Raw genomic sequence first — 21,898 nt, forward strand, 5'->3', positions numbered from 1 at the left:
AGTGAAAAATCAGAAACCGAATTTTCCAACTGACAGTTAAAGCACAATTCATATAGTAGAATATCAAAGTTAGGCTTTCAAAGACTATTTAATTTCACATTGGAAAATATCCACGTATAAAATTAAATGAAAATGACGGAAAGAAAACATAGACAGCATTATCCTATTATTGTAATAATATATAGAAATGTAAATAAATGGAAACAGAAAGAGGGAAAAAGGAAAAATATTCTAAAATGCTAATGTTTCTGGGTAGTATATTACATCTATATAATTTATTTTTAATGTTTACCATGACCACTATCACATTCGTGTTCAAAAACCGCTCAGAAATGCTTTGGAGCCCTAGCTTTCCGAACGCAGGGAGAGCAGCCTAGGCCTGCCCAGGCCCTTGGCTTTGCGCTGTGCAGTTTGAATCGCTTCGGAAACAGCTGGCCCGGCGCGCGCGGCGGGAGGGACGCGACTGCTGGGAAGAGCCGCCCCACGTGCTTTCGGGGAAACTGCCGGGGAGCGAGAAGGAGTGGGATTGAGAAGAAACCGAAAAGCGAAAGTCAGAGCCTGCGGGAGCAGTACGCAGGCTCAGCGGGGCTTTCCGGCATCCGGCTTCCTCCCGGCGGTTTCCGCCGGGCGGGGGACCCCCTGCTTGCACGCTAGCCCTGGGGCTGGAGATCGGCTTGCTGGAGGGGGTCCCAGAGAGGCCGGTCCACGCGGCCTCGCACGCGCGAGTGTTAGCCCTGCACACGACGGAAGGCGGAGGCGCGGATGGCTGCCATTTCACCTTAAAGGGAGGGAGGGAAACGTGTCCTGATTTCTGCACCTGAGGTGCTGGAAACCTTACCCTTCCACTTCCACTATTTCTTTCCTTGTGCTGAAAAAGGTCTCTTTCACCTGCTTCACTTCGCTATCTACACAGTTTGCAATTGCACTAAGATCTTGTTCTGTCTGGTAAGCTCTGACTCTCAGCCTGCCTGGTCGCCTGTCGTAGAACCAGAGGTTGGGGGCTGGCAGTTTCTATAGGCGTCAGTAGGTCTGCGCCTATATAGGTCTGCGAGGGGCTTGCCTCTGTCTTCTGGGGTCTTCTCGCCCCCGTGCCTTCTCGGTTATGGTGATTATACCAGCAGGAATGTGGGAGAAGTATAATGGGGAATGCTTAGTCACTGGACAATGATTTCGAAAGTTTGGCTGGCCCAGGAAACACAGTTTTGTGTAATGTCTTGTTACTTACTCAATGGTTCTAGGAGGCACGAGACTGGGTTTCTTTGGGCTCTGCTCGCCTACTCTTAAGGGGCTCTGCCATCTTAGGGTGAACTCGGCACCCACCTAGAACCCCCAGTGTGTGAAAGGGCCTACCTCATTGGGCCCTAACCTCCAGCCTCTTGTGAGAGTGAGGACCAGCTCCCGCAATGGCTGCACACAAACAAGACCCTAAGGTACAGAGTCCTGCTATGCAAACAGACTTTTATTTTCCCCTGTTAGAACAACGCAGGACCAACTATGTAATTTGCAGGGAGGGCCTGTTGCTAAATGAAAATGTGGGGTCCCTTACTCAAAACGAATGAAGAATTTCAAGAAGGCAGCAGGAGAGCATGAAGCCAAACATGGAGCCCCTTCTGAGTGCCTGCCCTGTGGAAGCCAGACCTAGGTGGGGAATTTGGGGGCATTTCTTGTATAGGAACCTTGTTCGATGCTCACTTAAATGAAGAAACAAATTTTATAACACCACTCACCTGTTTAAAAGCCTCTGCTGGCTTCCTGTTGCATTTGCAATAAAATCCAGGATCCTTAGCTTTCCCTATAGGGCCCGCCAATTTGGGCTCACCTGCCCCTCTTACTCATCTTATCTCACTCTCCCCATACTTCACTAGACTCCCCTCCATCCCCTGGGCCTCTTTCTGTGCCTCAGATACCCCAGGTTTTTACCTACCTGAGTCCTATGCATACATACACTGGTCTTTTAGGATGCTGTTTTCCTGGCAGTGTTAATGGACTGCCTCCTTCACATTCTCTAGGTCTCAGCTCAGTCATCATCTCCTCAAAGACACCCTCATTGATTGCTTCTTCCAGTGACTATATCACACTTGGAATCCTCATAACACTTGCTAAACCTGTCCATGTTTATTATCTGTCTGTTTTCATCTCTCCTCACCAGCGTATAAGTTCACAACAGGAGGGACTTTGTTCTGCGTTACTGCGTTTTCCATCCAGGATTCCATGAGACAATGCAGTCTAATCCCCCAGGGTATCTATGTGTGTAATGAATACCCTGCTCTCCTGTATATCTAGAATGTCACTGTATGCCATCCCTGGGAGAACTGAGAAAATTGTCAAGCAAATCACTTTCTGTGTCTTGTGGTTCAGAAACTCTGGTTAAGCAAAGCAATGCCTGATACAGGCATTTTCAAATATTTCAAAAATATGTTTTGAATGAATGAATAAATGAATGTCACTGACCAACACTGGGATCAGGAATCACAGGTTAATTCAGCTGTTCAGATCTCAGCACTGGCTCTAAGACCTGTCGAGCCACAATTGAAGGGGGAAGAGAATAATGAGCATGCATAGCCCAAAAAACTTCCCTAAAGGATTTTTAATGAGAGCTCTACTCCACACCCCTTCCAACCTCTCCCCTCTCCCTGCCCTCTCTGGACGGCAGAGTTCTTTCCGTCTGCAGCAGTCTGTGAGACATCTAAGAGGATGACTGTGGAGCCTAACATAAGAGTATTGTGGAGGACTTTTACTAGGGGCAGAAGTAGTAATGCCCTTGAGTGTAATGGAGAGTTTAGGGGAAATTGCAGGAACACTTGGTTCATCTGTGACTAGGTAGATGTCTAGGATGTTAGACGTGCATGAGATAATACCTAGAATCAAAGGGAAGTTAGAGCAAGCTGATAAACAGTATAATTCTAGACAATGTCTATTGGAAGTTCAGGGTGAGGTAGAGAGGATGTCCTCTCTGTGTGATCAAAAGCAAATGTGTTTTGGTTAATCAGGATGAAGCATAACATTGGGAGCTGTTTCATGATCTTAGAGTTTGGAGCTGTTATGAAGAGAATTCCAGTTTAGTTTTGCAGGCAGCCCAAGGAGCAAAGGAAAGGAAGGAACTAATGACCATTCTTGATGTGTTCAAACACCAAATCGTTAATAAATATTTATTCAGGGCCAGATTGTGCTAGATTCCAGGAATATGACTGTGAGCAGGGCTGTCTTGGTCCCTGTACATAGAGAGCTTGCTTGGAGTCTGTTGAGGAAAATAGATGATATCATTTACACCAAAGGTCATAAGCACTGCGCTGGGGATGTAGAGGATGCTATGGAGGAAGCTGGCATGATCTGAGCCATGTGCACACGTGTGTGTATGTGTGTGTGTGTGTATGTGTGTGTGTTTGGCAGGAAGGCTTTCCAGAGCCTGAAGAATGTGGGAACATCATCCAGGTGCAGGGGTATATGGGATGGGTTTGGAGAATTGAGAGAATGTAGCAGGGGAAGCAGAGAGAACATGGGCCATCAAAGAAGCTGAAAGTAGTTCAGTCAGTCTTGTGTGCAGATGTTTTGGTGGATAAGAAGCTGTTGGGGAGGAGTGATGAGAGATGAGTTGAAGACTAAAAGGGGACTAAATAATACGTGCCTTTGGAAAGATCTGTTGAGAATTGTGGTCTTTGTCCAAAGCTGGGATTCTTATCTAGTTTTTGTGCCATGGACCTCTTTGGCAGTCTGATGAAACCTGTAAGTTTTTCAGAACATAATGTTTTTAGTTGAATAAGATGCATAAGATTCAAAAGAAAACCAATTACATTGAAATACTGATATCAAGCCGACTTTGTGATATATTAAAACCAACTTTGTGATATAGTAATATAAATGATTCTTTTTTTCTCTTTTTGAGACAGAGTCTCACTCTGTCACCCAGGCTGTAGTGAAGTGGCATGAGCACAGTTGGCTGCAGCCAAGACCTCCTGCGTGATCCTCCCACCTCAGCCTCCGAAGTAGCTGGGACCACAGGTGCATACCACCACACCTGGCTAATTAAAAAAATAAAATAAAATAAATATATATATAGTACAGATGGGGTCTCCCTCTGTTTCCTGGACTGGTCTTAAGCCCTGAGGCTCAAGTGATCCTCCCACCTCAGCCTCCTAAAGTGTTGGAATTATAGGTGTGAGCCACTGCACCTGACCATGTGCTTATTTACTGATGACATTAAATAATAGGATTTAGCAGTGGGTCCAATTAATGCAATTTCAAAATTGTGCTTTGCATAAATGATATTTTGAGATGACTTTAATAATTATGATATAAATATAGTATGGGTTATGGTTTGCTGCCCATATAATTGAAGGAAATCAACTGTAGTTAGAAGTTAGTAGAAATAAAACTGTAACTTTTGCCATCTAAATTCATGAGCCCTTTGAATTCTGTCCGTACACCCCAGACAAGAACTGCTAATGCAGAGCATCATGAGCCATTCAAAACTTTTTAGGGAGTGAAATTATCCAATTTAAGTAGAGCCCTCTGTCTACATATGAAGCTGCATGAAATTGTTTCTTATGTTTACTGTAAGGAAAGAGAGAATGTCCTTCCCCATGTTTTTGTGGCATCCTCTTTGTGAGTGCTCTGGTAGAAATCTTCTGTCTTATAGTGGTGGTTACACAACTATATGAGTTTGTCAGAATTCATAGGCTGACACACCCAAAAGGGTGAATTTTACTGTATGTAAATTATATGCCAATAAGCCAGACTTTAAAAAGTGCATCAGTAAAGTCAGTAAATGTTCCTGGTCAATTTAGAAAAAAAGATATCTTTACTCTGTGTCAGAAATTGGAGCATGTGCACACAGAGGCCAGATGCTAAGTGTGGACCGTCTGTCTACTGCTAGAGCAGAGTCCTCGGAGGGCTTGACCTTTAATTCTGTTTCTTTTACTGTGGAGAGTTGCATGGGCCTCCCAAACTGTATGAAGTAAAGAAAAATCCCTTGAATTTGCCAGAGGTATATTCATTCTTTATGATTCTTTGGTGGGGTGGGGTTCTTGCCACCTTAGATTTTGATGAAATTCATTGGCTAGTTGCCTTCTTTCAGCATTTATTACAGATGAAGGCATTGATAATCAGAACAATTGGTTAAAGTGATTCTTTAAAATAAATTTGAAAAGTCATTAGCAAAATATATATCTGTGATTGATCTGGGATGGGTGAAAGGAGAAGTGAAAATGTGATTATTATTTTGAAACTAAGTCTATGTTTTATCTCAATTTCATTAAATGCTGCTTATTTGCAACTAGATTGTTATGGACTGAATGTTTGTGTTCCCATCTGAAAATTCATATGTTGAATTGCTAGTCCCCAAAGTGATGGTAGTAGGAGGTGGAGCTTCAGGGAGGTGATTAGGTCATGAAGCTGAGCCCTCAGGAATGGGATTAGTGCCCTTATAAAAGAGACTTTGGAGATCTCTCTAGCTGTCTTTCTACCATGTGATACAATGAGAAATTGACAGTCTGCAACCCGGAAGAGGGCTCTCACTAGAACTAGACCATACTGGCATCCTGATTTTAGACTCTCAGCCCTGAGAACTGTGAGAAATAATCTGTTTTATAAGCCACCCAGTCTGTGGTACTTTGTTATAGCAGCCTGAATTGACTAAGTCATTATTGGCAGAAAAAAATATTCTGGGGTAGGATTTGGCCAAAACGTGGTCCAAATTCCCTTCCCAATGCATTTCCTGCTCATGTGGCACACCCTATCTTGAACTAAACAGGTATCCCAGGACTCCCCTGACAAAACCTCATTGCCCTCTTTTATGGTTTGGATGTTTGTCCCTCCAAAGCTCAGGTCGAAATTCGGTCCCAATGTTGGAGGTTGGAGGTTGGAGGTGGGACCTAATGGGAGGTGTTCGGGTCATGGAGGCAGATCTCTCATGAATAGATTAGCTCCCTCTGGGTGTCGGGGAGGTGATTTCTTACTCTATTAGTTTCTGACAGTGCTGGTTGCTAAAGAAAACCAGGTGCCTTCCCCACTCCCTCTTGCTTCCTCTCTCACCATGTGATCTCTGCATATCCCAGCTTCCCTTCCCCTTTCTCCATAACTAGAAGCAGCCTAAGGCCTTCATCAGATGCAGGTACCAGTGCTATGCTTCTTGTACAGCCTGCAGAACCATGAGCAAAATAAAGCTCTATTGTTTATAAATTACCCAGCCTTAGGTATTCCTTTAGAGTAACACAACACAGACTAAGACAGAAAATTGGTACTGAGGACTGGGGGTTGCATTAAGGATACTTGTAAATGTGAAAATGGCTTGAAACTGAGTAATGCACAGAGGTTTGGAAGAGTTTGGAGGACTCGGAAGTTTGGAACTTCTTTTTTTTTTTTTTTTTTTTTTTTTTTTCCAGACAGAATCTCGCTCTGTTGCCAGGCTAGAGTTCAGTGGCACGATTTTGGCTCACTGCAACCTCTGCCTCCCAGGTTCAAGTGATCCTCCTGCCTCAGACTCCCAAGCAGCTGAGACTACAGCCTTGGGCCACCATGTCTGGCTAATTTTTGTATTTTTTAGTAGAGACAGTGTTTCACCATGTTGGCCAGGATAGTCTCCATCTCCTGACCTCGTGATGCACCTGTCTCGGCCTCCCAAAGTGCTGGGATTACAGGTGTGAGCCACTGCGCCCGGCTGGAACTTCTTAAGAGATCGATTTAGTGGTTGTGACCTAAGTGCTGATAGAAATACAGACAACAAAGGTCACCTGAGGAGGTCTCAGATGGAAATGAGGAACTTACCGAAAACTGGAGCAAAGGTTGCCCTTGATAAACAGTAGCAAAGAAATTGGCTGCATTGTGTCCAAGCCCTATGGCTTTGTAGAAGGCTGAACTTAAGAATGATGACCTGGGGTATCTGGCAGAAGAAATTGCTAAGCAGCAAAGTACTCAAGAAGTGGCGTGGCTACTTTTGAAAGCCTATGCTAAATTATGGGAGCTAAGGAATGACTAAAAAGTGGAATTTATAATTAAAAGGGAAGCAAAGTGTAAAAATTTGGAAATTTCATAGCCTGGCCATGTGATAGAGAAGGAAAGCATTTTTAGGCAAGGAATCCAAGGGTTTGAGGAATTTGAGAGTGCTACAGAGCAACTATTGCTAAAGAGATTAGTGTGACTGAACCAGAGCCAGGTGTTATTAGTCAAGATGATGAGAAGAAGGCCCTGAAGGCATTTCAGAAAACTTTGAGGCTGACCCCTCCATCCCAGGCCCAGAATCCTAGGATGACAGAATGGTTTGGGTGGAGGACAGGCCTAGAGACTGCTCCTGTATCCCCACCACTCCAGATGGCACAGCCATGGCTCACATGGCCTCAGTGGCCCCAGGTATGAGTCATGTCACAGCTCTGGAAGGCATAAGCCATAAGCCTTGCTGGTGTCTACACAGTATTAAGTCTGCAGTTACTCAGAATGTAAAAGTCATGGAGGCTTGGCAGCTTCCACTTAGATTTCAGAGGATGTATAGGAAAGCCTGGATGCCCAGGCAAAAATCTGCTGCGGGGGCAGAGCCAACACAGAGAGTCCTCCCTGGGGTAATGCCTAGTGGAGCCATGGGATTGGGGCTGCTGCTGCAAGGACCCAAGAATTATAGTCATCAGCAGTGTGCAACCTCAGCCTGGAAAAGCCACGGGCATTCAGCTCCAACCTGTGAGAGCAGCCAGTGGCCTTGGGAGTAGGGCTGCTTGAGACCATGGGAGCCCACTCCTCATACCAGTGTACCCAGGATGCAAGACATGGAGTCAAGGATTATTTTGGAGCTTTAAAATTTAACATCTGTCCTGCCGGGTTTTGGACTTGATGGGGGCTGTTACTCCTTTTTTTTGGAATGATTTCTCCCTTTTGGGATGGGACTGTTTATCCAAAACATGTACCACCATTGTATCTTGGAAGGAAACAATTTGTTTTTGATTTTACAGTTAATTCGCCTTGAGTCTCAGATGGCACTTTGGATTTTCAAGTTGATGCTGGAACAAGTTAAGACTTTGGGAACTATTGAGAAGGGATGATTATATTTTGCAACATGAGGAAGACATGAGTTTTGGGGGGGCCAGAGGAGCAATGCTATGGTTTGGATGTTTGTCTCCCCAAATCACATATTGAAATTTGATCCCAATGTTAGAGGTGAGACCTAATGGCAAGTGTTTGAGACATGAGGGTGGACTCATGAATAGATTAATACCCTCCCATGGTGGGGGGCATGAATAAATTCTTACTCTGTTGGTTCTTGTAAGAGCTGGTTGTTATAAAAAGCCTGACACCTCCCCCACTCTCTCTTGCTTCCCTTCTTGCCATGCGATTTCTACATACACCGGCTTCCCTTTGCCTTCTGCCATGAGTAGAAGCAGCCTAAGGGCCTCACATGCAGATGCAGTTTCCATGCTTCTTGTGCACTCTGCAAAACCAAATAAACCTCTTTATGAATTACCCAGCCTCAGGTATTCCTTTATAGCAACACAAAATGAAATAAGACACCCCTACAAAAATAAGTTTTGGAGTACAAGATTCACAATCTTGGGAAATAACTCTTAACTCTGGGGTCACTAATTTAATTTTGGTTTTCTGAATCTAAATAAAAATAGCCACTTATTGAACTTTTACAATATGGCCATTGTCCATATTATAGAAAATGAACTACAGACGTCCTTAATTTTCTACCCCCAAATAACAGTGATGACTGTGATCATAGAAAACCTTGGCATTCTGCTACTAGGCTCTATATTGACAAGCTTTTTAAAACTTCTATGAAATAGGTAGGAGTCCATTGTACTTCTGATAAATTCCAGGGAGCAAAGAGCTTCTGCAATCTTTTTTGTCAGAATCCAATTGTTTAAAAGCACTTGCTGGTAGGAAATTACTTCTTTAAAGATAAAACTGTAATAGTCATGCTCCAGTTTAAATTATTTCATCCAGTTCTGCTGCCAGTTGATACGTATGCATCAGGCCAGTTTTAGAAAACCGGGTTTTGTGGAGAGAAGTAGAGACTGGGAGGACGCACCTCCAGTTAGATGCACCCTTCCATCAAACAGATGCCTCCACCCTAAAAGCATTTAGGAGCTCACAAAAGAGTAAAGGAACTGGCCTTGGGGCAGGTGGAGAGTTTGTTCCATAGGAACAATCTAGGAGCCAGTTGGGCACATGTGGGTGGGATGAGATTGCTCAGATGGAATCTCTCTAAGGGAAAGGGCAGGTTATACTAAAAGCTTTTTTTCCTTTGAACTCTTTTGCATTAAACATTAGCCTCTGCCTGTTTGGTTTGCCTGGAGGACAGGAGGTGGGCAGAAGGAATTAAATAAGAGCCCTTCAGAGGGGGCTGCCATCTCTGACTCTGCAGTCATGGTTCACCTTGAAACCTGGTTCTGGATTTTTCTGCAGCTGGTCATGGCAGATGCGTCAGTAGCATTACTTCCTCAACTGACTCAGCAGCATCCCCAGGGCACAGCAGGCATAGAGAGTTCTCAAGGTCTTGAGCATTGGAGGGCTCCATGCTATTACTAAGGACAGCAGCTGGGCAATGGCACCACTCAACATCCAGTAGGGGTGAGGCAAGGACCAAAACAGACTTGCAATTCACATACATTACTATCCAGGAAACCAACTGCCCTTCCTCTTTACTAGAGAAAATTGAAGGAATGGAACTTCTCATCCTAAACCTCTTTCCCCAGTCTCAGGTTGGATTCATGGGACCAGAGAGACTATTAGAGCTGGGAAAGATCATAGAACCCACATAGTCTAACCTCTTCTAGAGATGAAGAATGAGCAACCTATGAATAAAATCAGTCACCCAAGGCCAGAGTTGTTATTCTCCTAGTCCTCATTTCATCCTCCTAGTCCTCATTTCATGAGTTTTTTTAACCCATGTGTCTGCTTACAATACCTGTAAAATCAGTGCAGTTTGCCCAAGATACCACCAGGAATGACTCTGGATCCCTCCTCCTGTGGTACCAGCAGCTGTTGAATCCCATAGTTGGGATAATATTGACATGGCACTCAGGAGGCTCCCTAATTCAACCCTGGATGCCCTGTGAATTTCTGCTAATGTCGCATGACGACTTTCCTCTTGGATCTACTGTGATCGCTGTGCTTGCTAGCACTCATCATACAGTAGATTGGCTTATTTGGCTTTTCCCTCAGGCCTTCTTGCTCAGGTGTAGGTGTGACTTTGCTATTCTTGACCTACCCTGAAACATTAACACTTGCATCTTCTAGCTAAAATCATAAGTAACACCAGAGAGACAAATCAGAAATAAACCAAACACAGGCAAGCGAGTCTTCTGTGAATACTGTTATTAACACTGGTTTCTGAAAGTTGTCTTATCTTGCACGTTTATCTGAAGCTTTGGTTTCAAGCATTTCAATCACAACACTCCCAACTGGGGAGTGCCATGACAGTGTGAAGAGAGCTTCAGACATCAAACATTTCCCAGAACCCGGTATTTACAAAGCTGAAGAAATCAAATGTGGTCGTTGGGCAAAGAACAGTCTTTAAAGTTTTTCATTTGCTTCCTTTCTTGGTGTGTCAGAGTTTATCCCGTCATTCAGCAGAATAAGGAGACTTCATCTAAAATTAAAAATGAAAATAATCTTTGAGGAAACTATTGGTTTGCAAATAAATCACTATTTCTTGTGTAAATAAACATCCTCTTTTCTACAAATTACTCCATAATTTTTCTATTACCTAGTTAAAATACTTAAACTAAGTATTTGCAAAAGTAATAGGGGTTGATCAGTCTAAAATAAAAGGTACCTTTCAAGGAGACAGAAAACTGTTTTAAGAAAAAGGCCTGTTTATCCACCAAAAATATAATGAGGAAATGGGTGCAAAATGTAGCAAATGTTCAGTTAGACATAAATAACTTGATGATTTAAGGGAACTAACATTGGAATAAGCTATCAAAGGAAAGTGAATTTTTCATCTATGGAAATCTTCAAGAGAAGAATTAAAAGCCAGCCAGATAAAAATTTTTGAGGCTTAGGGTCCCTCCAAGTTTCTATTATATTATTCTGATGTATGTTCACTTTCATGTAAATTGGGAGTTTGAACCCATTGACATTACTGGTGGATAAGAGCGAATAGGACTCATCCCAAATAACATTATTGCATTAAAGATTATGACTCAGTTCTCAAAAAGGAGAGCATTATTATGCTATTGACCATTATTCATATATTACTTGATGAAGCTCCTGGTTTTAGAAATGCAAGCCATAATCAAGAAAAGTTGCAATGTGTGATGTTTGCACTGTAAGATAGCAAACTGGGTTTACTAGATAGTAAGTAACTAGTAAACTAGATAGTATACTAGGTTTATAAATATTGACCAGTAAATGCTGTTTGCTAAAGTAGAGAGTGTTGGGGAATGAGTGGGCCCGTGGTGCCAGAAGGGATAGTGTGCTTGAGTAGGGTATAGGAATATTTTGCCCTCTGGTGGTTTCTGGTGGAAAGAATGTAAAGCAGTTTAAGTAAGTGAAGGTGTCTGCTTTCCATACCCATAAGATCAGCAACACGCAGGACCATCCAGACACTTTTTGTGTCATGCTCATGAATTTGTTCCAATAAATGTGTTTTCTCCCTACCCAGGCAGTATTTCAGCCCCTTTGATTCCCACACCACCTCTGCATCATTGGAAATGCCTTTGAGCAGCAATGGAAAATAAAGGGAACATACTGCAGTTTCGATTGTTGTGGGACTCAGGTTTTCTCTCAGCACCGCATACACACTTGGAGACATGGGAAGAAGGTCTGATGGAGAATGTGGCTCCATTGAATCACTTCGGCTTAAAGAGATAACAAGGTCAATATGGACAAGGATTAGAAAATAATAATAGCTCACGGTGACTTACTGTGTCAGGAACTCATTTCTAGGGCTTCATCTATTTGTGACACTGAGTTATCTGATTCATCATTTCATATCAGAACATTCAACTTGCTATGGAATATATGGCATTATAAGGGGAATTTTATAATTTTAGTTACAATAGATTGTGGTAAGTGTGCCCTAAAGGTTAGCTTTATGTATAAAAGGAAATGGGACATTGCACATGACAATGCTTTGCTCTCAGTTATGTGTACTCTGCTCTACTTTTAAATCTCCTATAGGAAAGCTTTTTATAAAAAATATTTTACATGTGACTAAGATTACTCACATTGTTGAGATGGGGATAAAAACGGAAGGAACGTAACCTTTGCCACCCCTTTCTGTTGGTCTTGAAACTGGAAAAAAGAAGGCACAATGTTGGGGGAAAAATGTCAATATTAATAAAACTGGGGAAAAAAGAGTCTAGAAAAATATTAATGATAAGAGGAAGAGAGATAATACAGTTGTTCGGTGATACACAGAAATGTTTCATTAAATAGGGGACACAATCTATTAGATAAGCATAAAATGTGCAAGAAGAGAAAAACAAATCTCTTGGCAGGCCTAATCTGACTTCATATATTAATGCCTCTAAACTGTATGGGAAAAGTTGAGAATCAGCTGTATTACCTGTCTTCTGCGTTTCATTTACGTCTGATTATAAGGACTGATTGAGTCATGTTTTGGAGGATATAATAACCCAGTTCTTTTCATTTAAATGGACACCAGTCAGAACCTTATGATTGCAAATGTTTTTGAAGTACAGACATCAGTGTTCCCGAAAGTATCATTGTGCTGTAGTAACAGTCATATGCAAACCTCACCTTGGAAAAATTCCCCAAACTTCTCTGGTATACCATGTTGAAAATTTGTTCCAATTTTCCAACCCTAATTTGTTGCATTGATATTTGTTATTTCATTCGATCAGTTGTTGAAAGTCACTGAGAAGTCACAGGTTTGTTTGCTTTTCTCTTCTTTTGCATTTTTGTTTATTTCAGAGAGCATGAAGTCAGGTGGCTGTGAGTCTGTGAGTGACAACTGTAGGATATTCTGCATGATGGGGCCCAAAGATTTAGTGCTATAGATGAAGATTTCTATGGATTGTATACACTTCCATTAAAGAAACAGAATGATGAATGTACCTTAAAATCACATAGCAATTTAACGAATTTTCTTTTATGTATTCAACAAATATTTACCGAATGCCTGTTTTGGCCAGACATTGGTCTAGGTCCTTAGGATACAACCAGGAAAGGTTGGCTGGGTGAGTGGGGGAGGGAGAGGATGAAGCACAGATCCACAGGTCCCTCCCTAGCAAATGAACAAGTACCCTGAGTTGTAAAACTAAAGTATGGTTGAAAATATAAAACTTATAAACCCTGGGGTTCCTTTGTAATATACAGACTTGTTTTACTATTAAAAGCTTCTCATCATTACCCCCTCTTTCTTTTCCTTTCCCCCAGTCATAGACGTGAAGTCTGCACCACTTCTGTCTTACAAAGGAGAAAACTGAAGCTCTCCGAGTGGCCTTGAGAGGCCCCCATGGCCACGGTGAAGTTTAGTTGCAGCTGCTTATTACTCTGCTAGTGTTAGAAAGCCCAGCGGTCCCTTTTCAGGAGCTGCTGACATACCGCTTCATTTCTAAGGCTTTGACCTCCATATGCCCTTAGATCTTACAAACATCAGAGTAAACAAAAAGAGGAACTTCATTTATCATTTACTTTGCTCCAATATGAGGTTATTTTCCAAAATCTTAAGGAAAAAAAACAAAAACAAAACCAGAAAAACCTAACCTTCGCAAGGCTGAGAGCTGTAGTGTCTACCAAAGGCTTTGTCTTTGGGAATATCAGGATATAGGTACTTCAGAGGGTTTTCAGGAACGTTTTCGGCCATAATCACTTTGTAGTCTCGCAGGATGTCAGCGAATGGCAGAGCAGACAACCGGCCTTTATTGTAGGGTTCTACGGAGTGGAATCTCACTTCCCCTTAAAAAACAGAAATTGGAGAAATATACAGGTTCCTGTACACATGCCTTGTGACCATTTTTTCCCTGCCCACATTATCTTCATGCCACTGGAGTGACTTGTCAGTTCATGTCACTTCAATGTCAGACCGTCTGCTGCCTGGACAGTATAGATTGTGCATACGATAGACTTTTTGGAATTCATGGGTACCCTGTTCTGAGACAACTGCAACTACTAATATTCAAGCCCACCGAATACATCACAAATAGATCAACACACCATACACTTCCAAAAACTGAAATCCCAGTAACTAAAGTTAAGAAAACTAATTTCACAAGAATAAACATTAGTGAGTATATACCATTTTCAGAATGGTCCACCCAGGTGAAAGTTATTCCTCCGAGATGGCTTTCACTGAATCTTAATAAAAAGGTGCCAGGCATTTTATCCTTTAGCAAGAGCCGTTCCTTCTCTTTGCTAACAAAGCCCATGACATACCTAAAAATAGAAATGCATGATTTTTTTTCTGATCATTATTGGATTTTCACTTATTGCATTTACAAAGAGCAGACCTACAGTTTGTTTTGAGTGTAATCAAAAGTCATTCTCACCTGAAATACTCATATATAGATTAATATACATAGTGATACTCCACGAATAAGAAATTGCAACTATTTTTTTTCTATTGTACTAAATATGCTTAAGAGAAAAAGAAGTAGAAGAAAATCAGTAACAACAGAAAAAAAGAAAATAATTCACTCATATGAAAAATATAGCCTATAACTTACCCATCAATCCAAAGGGGAAGAATGTGTTTCTTAATTAGATCCAATATTGCTTCAAGCCATGTCCAAAAGGTAAATGATTTACCAGGTAAGTGTTCCTATAGGAATAAACAAGCACATTAAGACATTAAGTAACAATGTTGATATAATAATTTAAGTTCAATTTTTCAACAAAATAATATCCTGAAACTGGACAACACCTTAGTTTCTTTAAAAAATATTCTTGGCCGGGCATGGTGGCTCACGCCTGTAATCCCAGCACTTTGGGAGGCCAGGGTGGGCAGATCACCAGGTCAGGAGATCAAGACCATCCTGGTTAACACGGTGAAACCCCGTCTCTGCTAAAAATACCAAAAAAATTAGCTGGGCGTGGTGGTGAGTGCCTGTAGTCCCAGCTACTTGGGAGGCTGAGGCAGGAGAATGGCATGAACCCGGGAGGCGACAGAGCGAGACTCCCTCTCAAAAAAAAAAAAAATAATTCTTATCTGGGAATTACTCAAAACCCCAGGTAGTAATATAGACTTGGGAACATTGTATTAAAAAACAAATGTATCTAAATGATGTTTCCCCGACCGTTTGTACCTTGCAGAACTTGGCCCAGGTGAGGTGACCATCACTGTAGCTAGATTGGACTGAAATGAAAGAAAAGAATGAGATTTTTCATTCGACAATGAGATGCTTCAATTTTGTGCTCAATTTAGATATTTTTCCTCTTCCCTTTCAAGCATTTCTTAAGCACCTGTTATGGGTTTGCAATGTACCGAGTGCTAGGTACAGTACAAATATAAGACATCATCCTTGCTCCTAAGAAGTTTATTATCTAGATAATAAGGTTTTTGGTGGAGGAGCTAACAATGGCTTTAGAAAGCAGGTGGGTATCTAGGATCTGGATGGGTAGAATATAAATTGTCAGAGGAGACAAAGGAGGCCACTCCAGAGAGCAAGGGTAATATAGGACAGGGCATGATGGACATGGACATGGACATGGCTTATACTGGAGACAGGAAGAGCTGCCTAATGTTGGTAAATGAACATTATAAAACAAATTTGTGTAAGTTAGGTGTAGCTAGATTACCAAGAATGTTGCCTATTAAGATGGAAAGAATGGACTAGAAATCTATTAGACAGTAAGTAGCCATTGGCTGCTTTGATCCAGAGTAGTGAAAGGACACGAGTTTTCATCTAAATTTTTAAGGAAATTATACTCATAAGAATAATCTGATAAAGGTCTGAAAGGATATGGTTGCTATCTATACTACATGCTTAAAAGCTTTACTCACTCTAACAAATATTTATTGAATGCCTACTATTGCTGCTTATGAATTAAATAAGGATCAAAACATGTATTTCCATTAAGTAAATTTTGTGATGTTTTCCAAAATCCTAATTTATTTAAGTACCCATTGATCCAAGAGTAGGTGCAAGTGGCAAGCATCCCAGCACCATGTGAGTCAAGCTTAAATCACACATGATTCTACTTCTGCTGCACAAATGGATCTTTGGCCCTAATTTAACTAGAAATGCATATAGATCTAATTTTAACTCTTTTTTTTTTTTGGTGTTAAATATGTTAAACCCCGACTTGCCAAAATACAGCTTTCTTAGAGATTTTTTAGAAAAAGTTTGGATTATCGTTGGTACATGTAGTACCAATGACTCTATTTTGCAAACTTTAGAAATCTCAGTCAAAGCTGAAACTTTCTTGGTATGCAGAATTAAGTATTGCCCAGGTGGTTTAAAATTTCTATTACATTTCCTAGACCTAGTGAAGGAATCAGTCATTTTCCAGTTGGTTTATGTCAGTTGAGACATTCATATGAACGATCATATGGGGCACCATTAAGGCTTCACATCATATTTAGTGGAAATATACCCTGGAGACTGGGGTGGGGAATAGACAGGGAGGGGCTTTAGACCTGGACAAGTCTGGCCTGCGGCTTGGTTCTGCTGTGTACTAGCCATGCAGCTGTGGCAAGTCACTTGACTTCTGCACTCCAATACAGTCACTTATAAAATTGATAGAATAAGGTGAGTCTTGCAGGACTTTCCTGAGGATTAAAAATAATATAACACTTAGCTCTGTGCCTGGCAATATAGTAGGCATTGAATAAATTATGATGATGATCATTATTATTAATAGTAGTAATAGCGTCCTGGTTATTTAAAATGCTTGAGTGCCAAAAACAGAGGCGAATCCTGTCTGTCTACCAGCTCTCACCTGTAAGCTTCTCTGCCAGCATATTGAGTTGATCTGAATTAAGGCCACGACCAACGTACGATGAAAACTGCCAGCTCATCACCTCCAGTAGTTGACTCAATGTGGCAGGTGGGGGATTATTAAAGAAAACCAAGTTCTGAAATAGAATCATGATGATGATTTGTTAATTATCTTACAGTGGGTAGCTAGTGAGCAGGGCGAGAGAGGTCTCCCCGTCTCCCCACACACATACTAGGAATGTTGGGTGACCATTAGATGATGGTCAGGCAGTTGTTAACTGTTTCTCTAAAGTCATAATTGATCACAGCTGGTGCCAAGGAAAGACCGTGTTCTAATAGAAAACACCTAAAACTGCTCAGCAGCTTCCCAGTAAGATCTCAGGAGTGGGGAGAAGTAACACAAGACCCCTGAAGAATGCCAAGCCCAAATCAAGAGGTCAAGCTGCACACTTGGCTTCTCAAGTTGCCCGCTTGGTCCTCTTCCAAGTTGTACTTTCCTTTCCTTCCTTCTCTTGCTGTTCTAAAGCTTTTAATAAACTTTCACTCCTGCTCTGAAGCTTGCCTTGGTCACTCCTTCTGTCCTATGCTCCTCAGTTGAATTCTTTCTTCTGAGGCAAGAATTGAGGTTGCTGCAGATCCATACACATTCACCACTAATAACAATTACGCTTATGACACTGTAATTCAATATATAGGATTCCTAATTTAAAGTCTTTTGGCCAACCTAAGTAAGTATAAAATATCATCTCATCTCTGTTGTTCTTAAGACTGACATCATCTTTTCCTAAAAGTCTCCCTGTTCTTTGAGTATAATATAATCAGAGCTCCATCTTTCTTCAGAAGCATCACTTGGCATCTCTTGAACTTTTCCATATCAGTCTACTCATGCAGGTACTTAACACTGTCCAACAAGTAATTTGACAGATACTCTATTCTAAAACAATATTCATCCTAAACAAAACTTACATTATTTAATTGGTTTATCATGGGGTTGGCACAAGTTTTACCTTGACCAGACCAATCATCCCAAAGTGCTAGAAACCGTCAAGTCCCAGGCTAGGGAAGGTGACCCTACAATATTATGATTAACCTCAAATACCTGTTTTATGGACACCATAGTAGTCTTTTCTTATTTGCTCTACGTAAACAAAACAAAACAAAACAAAAAACAGAGAAATGATCTTGCTATGTTGTCCAAGCTGGACTTGAACTTTTGGGCTCAAGAAATTCTCTTGCCTCAGTCTCTCAAGAAACTGAAACTACAGGTGTGCACCACTGTGCCAAGCTAAATAAGAGAATATTCTGTGTGATCGACTACAAACGAGATTGTGCCAGAAACTGGGTCAACAATAGTGAAACATAAGACTCTGTCACAGATTACTGGAAAACAGATGTGTGAAACTCAAGAAAGGTGTTTCAAGAAGAGGAAAGGAAGAATTCAGAAATCCAATGCGGTGCCTGGAGAAGGCTGTTGTGAACATGAGCTAAACTGGGCTTAGATTAATCATGAAAAAGAACCAATTCAAGAGATTTCAGAAGGCGGGAATAAAAGAGGACACAGCATCCAACAAGGAATGGGCAATAGGAAGAGGAGGAATGAAGAGAAAGAATTTCTCGGGAGATGGTTTTTTTGTGAACCTGAGAATGGTGCCTGGAAAAGTGACCAGAAAGCACAGAATACAATCAAGGCCTAACGGCTTAGGTTTCAAAGCAGGATAGAATTAAGAGGAGAAACCAGGATTAGTTGTTCAGACTGGTTCTGTAACTAGGCTGTGAATCTGTGTTTTAGGAGCTGTATGTTATCTATAGTTCTAGATTCTCATCCTAGAGCCATGTAAATTTGGGATGATGAGTGTGATGATTTTGGTGACTTTCTTACAGAAGGAGGTTGCTGAAGAAAGCTAAGTGCAGCACTGCTCTGTGAGGCTGGAGGATGGAGAAGTATCCCATCACTCCTTCTACTCCCTGGAGTTGGAAGAAAGCTGAACAAGTGTTGATCTAATGGAGATCAGCATTTAATCTCAGGGGCATTGGCTGTCCTTCACCTTAAAGACCAGGCCATTTCTCTGATAAGTTCTGCTCTTTTCGGGGCACCCTGCACAGTCTACCTCTCTGCAGTTAATTTGTCTCAGATGCTAGGGCACTTGAGGAGGAGAAGGAGTAGGGCTGAGTCATTTCCTTATTAGAAACATTGAATCAAAGGGAAAGAACACTAAGCTGATTCATTATGATCTTGTTCTTACTACTGGGATCTAAAGTAGAAGAATTCTTCCCTTTGGAGGGAACATTTGCTCTGAATTAAGAAGAAATGTTGTTATTTACATCTGACCTATTTTCTCTAGACCTTAGTGGTTTCCAGGACAACACACTGAGGTTTTGAAGGAGGGGTGCAAGGGGAAGTGCTGACTCATCTTTTTTGCCACTCCCTTCCCTGGTTGTTTTATAAGAGCATCTATTCACGGCTTGCTTTGTGACTTGAGGCCAATTTTGGGCCAGTGTTACAACCACCAGATGGCATTAAATCCCAGCTTGAGCCTAGGATGGATGAAATCTGCAATCGATTTGAAAATGCGTGCTGTCAGAATACAATTGGGCAAGATTGATGAATATTCTAATTACTTACTTGGAAACTAATTCTCTACCTTCATAGAAGAGACTATATGGACAAGGTGGGACCAGAGCAGCTGAGGAGGTAAGAAGTTTCCTTCAGCTTAGTTAACAGAGACATAGGATGGCCCTGGAACTCTCTGGTACGTACATAGTTGGGAGCTGACCAGACCCTCAGAAATAATAAATACCTGTCTGTTACTTTTGCTAGCAGAACTCTCTCAGGGACCACATACATCAGAACATACTACTTTAAATATGACATGAGAGGAAACACACAACTAGAAATAAAGCAACTCTCACCCCACACCCCACCGGCATACATATGTTTTGATGCAGATGTGTTTCTTGGCAATAAAACAAATCAAATAGAATTAAAGAAGGTGAGGTAGAAATAGAGTCTACCTGGGAATCGTTGGTTGACACGTTGTACCAAATGATGGATGCCCAAGCATTAGGTAATTGACTGACGTTGGAAATCATCACCACAGGCAATGAGCTGGTCTGGTTTGGGGGAAAAAGAGCATAGTTATTACAGGTAGTCCCACCTTACATTGATCTTATGCTTGACCCTCGCCTGTAAAGGGCCAATCTCAAGCCAGTCCCACGCCTCCGGTCCTGATGTCCATGCTGCCCTAGTCACTGAAATGACTTGTGAAGGCCATGGAACTTTCTGAGCATGCATGAGTAAGGGCACAGAGAGGAAAGAGCAGGAATCCTTTCAGAGTGCTCAGTCAGGCAGCTTCCCAGTATCTCCCCTGACATCGTGGACATGTTTATACTTTTTAAATGTCACCCGCTGCCTCAAGTGCAATATATTAGAGAGTCTTTTGAATTAGCAACGATCTTCTTTATAAATTAAAGAATCTATTTTAAGTTTTTCTCTGGAATGAATCGGTATCTTCAAATTACAACCTAACACCTAATTAACGTAAACACTGGAAGTGGGAGGTTTCTATTGTAAAAGTAGGAGATGTAAGCTATGGGTGATACAGCTGTCTGTGCTATTGTTACAGAACTAACTCAATTTAGTATTCTTGGTACCGTGGTTTTCTACTTTATGAAATAAACAGGGTTTTACAAATTAGCCTGGGAAACTAATCAACTTATAGTAGTCTTTCCCCAACAACAGACATTAGATTCCTATAGATGGTAAAATACCCATTTGAGGAAATTTAACAACTCATAAAAACAGAGGTTTAGGGAAAGGAGATGAGGAAGGAATTTATGAAAGATTTTAAAAACATATTACCATCATTAAGATAAAAGAGCAAAGGCAGAATTCTAAAAGAATATACTCCACAATAGGATCATATTCAGGGTGTGTGAGATTGTGTTTGTTCATTCATGCACTCGTTCATTCATAGTGTTCTGCCCTCAAGGAGCACATAGTCAATTAATGCTCAATTTAATCCCAAAAGTTTCTTTATTCTTTCTTTTAGTGGTGATTGTTTTACGAGGATCAAAGCAACGTACTGTAATGTTCCTATTATTTGTCTTTGTTCTTATGTTAGAGAAATCTTCTGTGAGTTTTTATGTACAAGTTAAAATTTTGAAAATATATTACTACAAAAAATATATATCACTACATGACATAAGTTCAAGGATACTTATTCCTCTTTAGACTTTCCACTGAGTGTTCATGACTCAGGAAATCCCAGAAAACCAAACAAAGAAGAACCTGAGCAACAAATTATTTAATTGTATATAAAGTTCATAATACCCTTGAACTTTTTATTTTATTTTATTATTTGTTTATTTTTTTTTTGAGACTGGGTCTCACTCTGTCACCCAGGCTGGAGTGCAGTGGCATGATCACCACTCACTGCAGCCTCCACCTCCTGGGCTCAATTGATCCTCCTGCGTCTGCCTCCTGAGTAGCTGGGACTACAGGCATGTGCCACCACACCCAGCAAACTTTTGTATTTTTAGTAGAGATGGGAGGTTTTGCACTGTTGCCCAGGCTGGTCTCAAATTCCGGGGCTCAAGCAATCCACCCACCTTGGCCTACCAAAGTGCTGGGATTACAGGTGTGAGTCACAGCACCCAGCTACCCACAAGCTTTTATCATATATATTTAACCCAATTATTATGTTAACTAGTGAATATTTGACATATTGATTTTCTAAATTAAAACAAAAGTAATGAATAGGGAATGTACTAAAACCTAGAAAAAACCAAACTTAATCTATTAATGCTGATCAATTCCTGCAAATACCATGAGTAAATGGTGTATGTTCTTGAAACACCTACCTCCAAATCTATGGTCAGACCATAGAGGCAGATCTGTGTTTCAAAGGTTATGGAATGAAGTTCTTCAGTCACCATGTGACAGCCCTAAGGGAGAAAGAAATAAATTGTTACCTCACAAATGCATACTCACTATCTAATAGAAGACTTGTTTCTATATAAATTAATACATTTATTAATAAATTAATAAAGTAAATGCCCCCAAG

At 41.1% G+C, this 21,898-nt stretch overlaps 1 protein-coding gene and 1 long non-coding RNA gene across 4 annotated transcripts in view; one reads left to right on the forward strand and one right to left on the reverse strand.

Annotated features, from left to right (window-relative positions):
• Nucleotides 1-736: 736 nt before the first annotated feature.
• LOC135966580 (uncharacterized) lies at nt 737-4,046 on the forward strand. The gene is made up of 2 exons (XR_010580002.2): nt 737-945; nt 3,888-4,046. It is a non-coding gene; the product is annotated as an uncharacterized lncRNA (long non-coding RNA).
• A 6,241-nt stretch (nt 4,047-10,287) lies between these two features.
• STAT4 (signal transducer and activator of transcription 4) overlaps nt 10,288-21,898 on the reverse strand; it is a 125,454-nt gene continuing 113,843 nt past the window's right edge. For all 3 annotated transcript variants that reach the window (XM_065525786.1, XM_015432506.3, XM_045368337.2), the window contains 10 exons: nt 21,696-21,779; nt 19,848-19,946; nt 16,837-16,972; nt 15,201-15,250; nt 14,622-14,716; nt 14,195-14,331; nt 13,663-13,854; nt 12,159-12,225; nt 11,681-11,789; nt 10,288-10,576 (listed from right to left, as the gene is read on the reverse strand). In XM_065525786.1, coding sequence (XP_065381858.1) covers nt 10,550-10,576; nt 11,681-11,789; nt 12,159-12,225; nt 13,663-13,854; nt 14,195-14,331; nt 14,622-14,716; nt 15,201-15,250; nt 16,837-16,972; nt 19,848-19,946; nt 21,696-21,779 — 996 coding nt within the window. In that variant the 3' untranslated portion in view covers nt 10,288-10,549. The remainder of the gene's footprint in view (nt 10,577-11,680; nt 11,790-12,158; nt 12,226-13,662; nt 13,855-14,194; nt 14,332-14,621; nt 14,717-15,200; nt 15,251-16,836; nt 16,973-19,847; nt 19,947-21,695; nt 21,780-21,898) is intronic.

This window comes from Macaca fascicularis, chromosome 12, assembly GCF_037993035.2.
Source record: "Macaca fascicularis isolate 582-1 chromosome 12, T2T-MFA8v1.1".
Taxonomy (NCBI): Eukaryota; Metazoa; Chordata; class Mammalia; order Primates; family Cercopithecidae; genus Macaca; species Macaca fascicularis.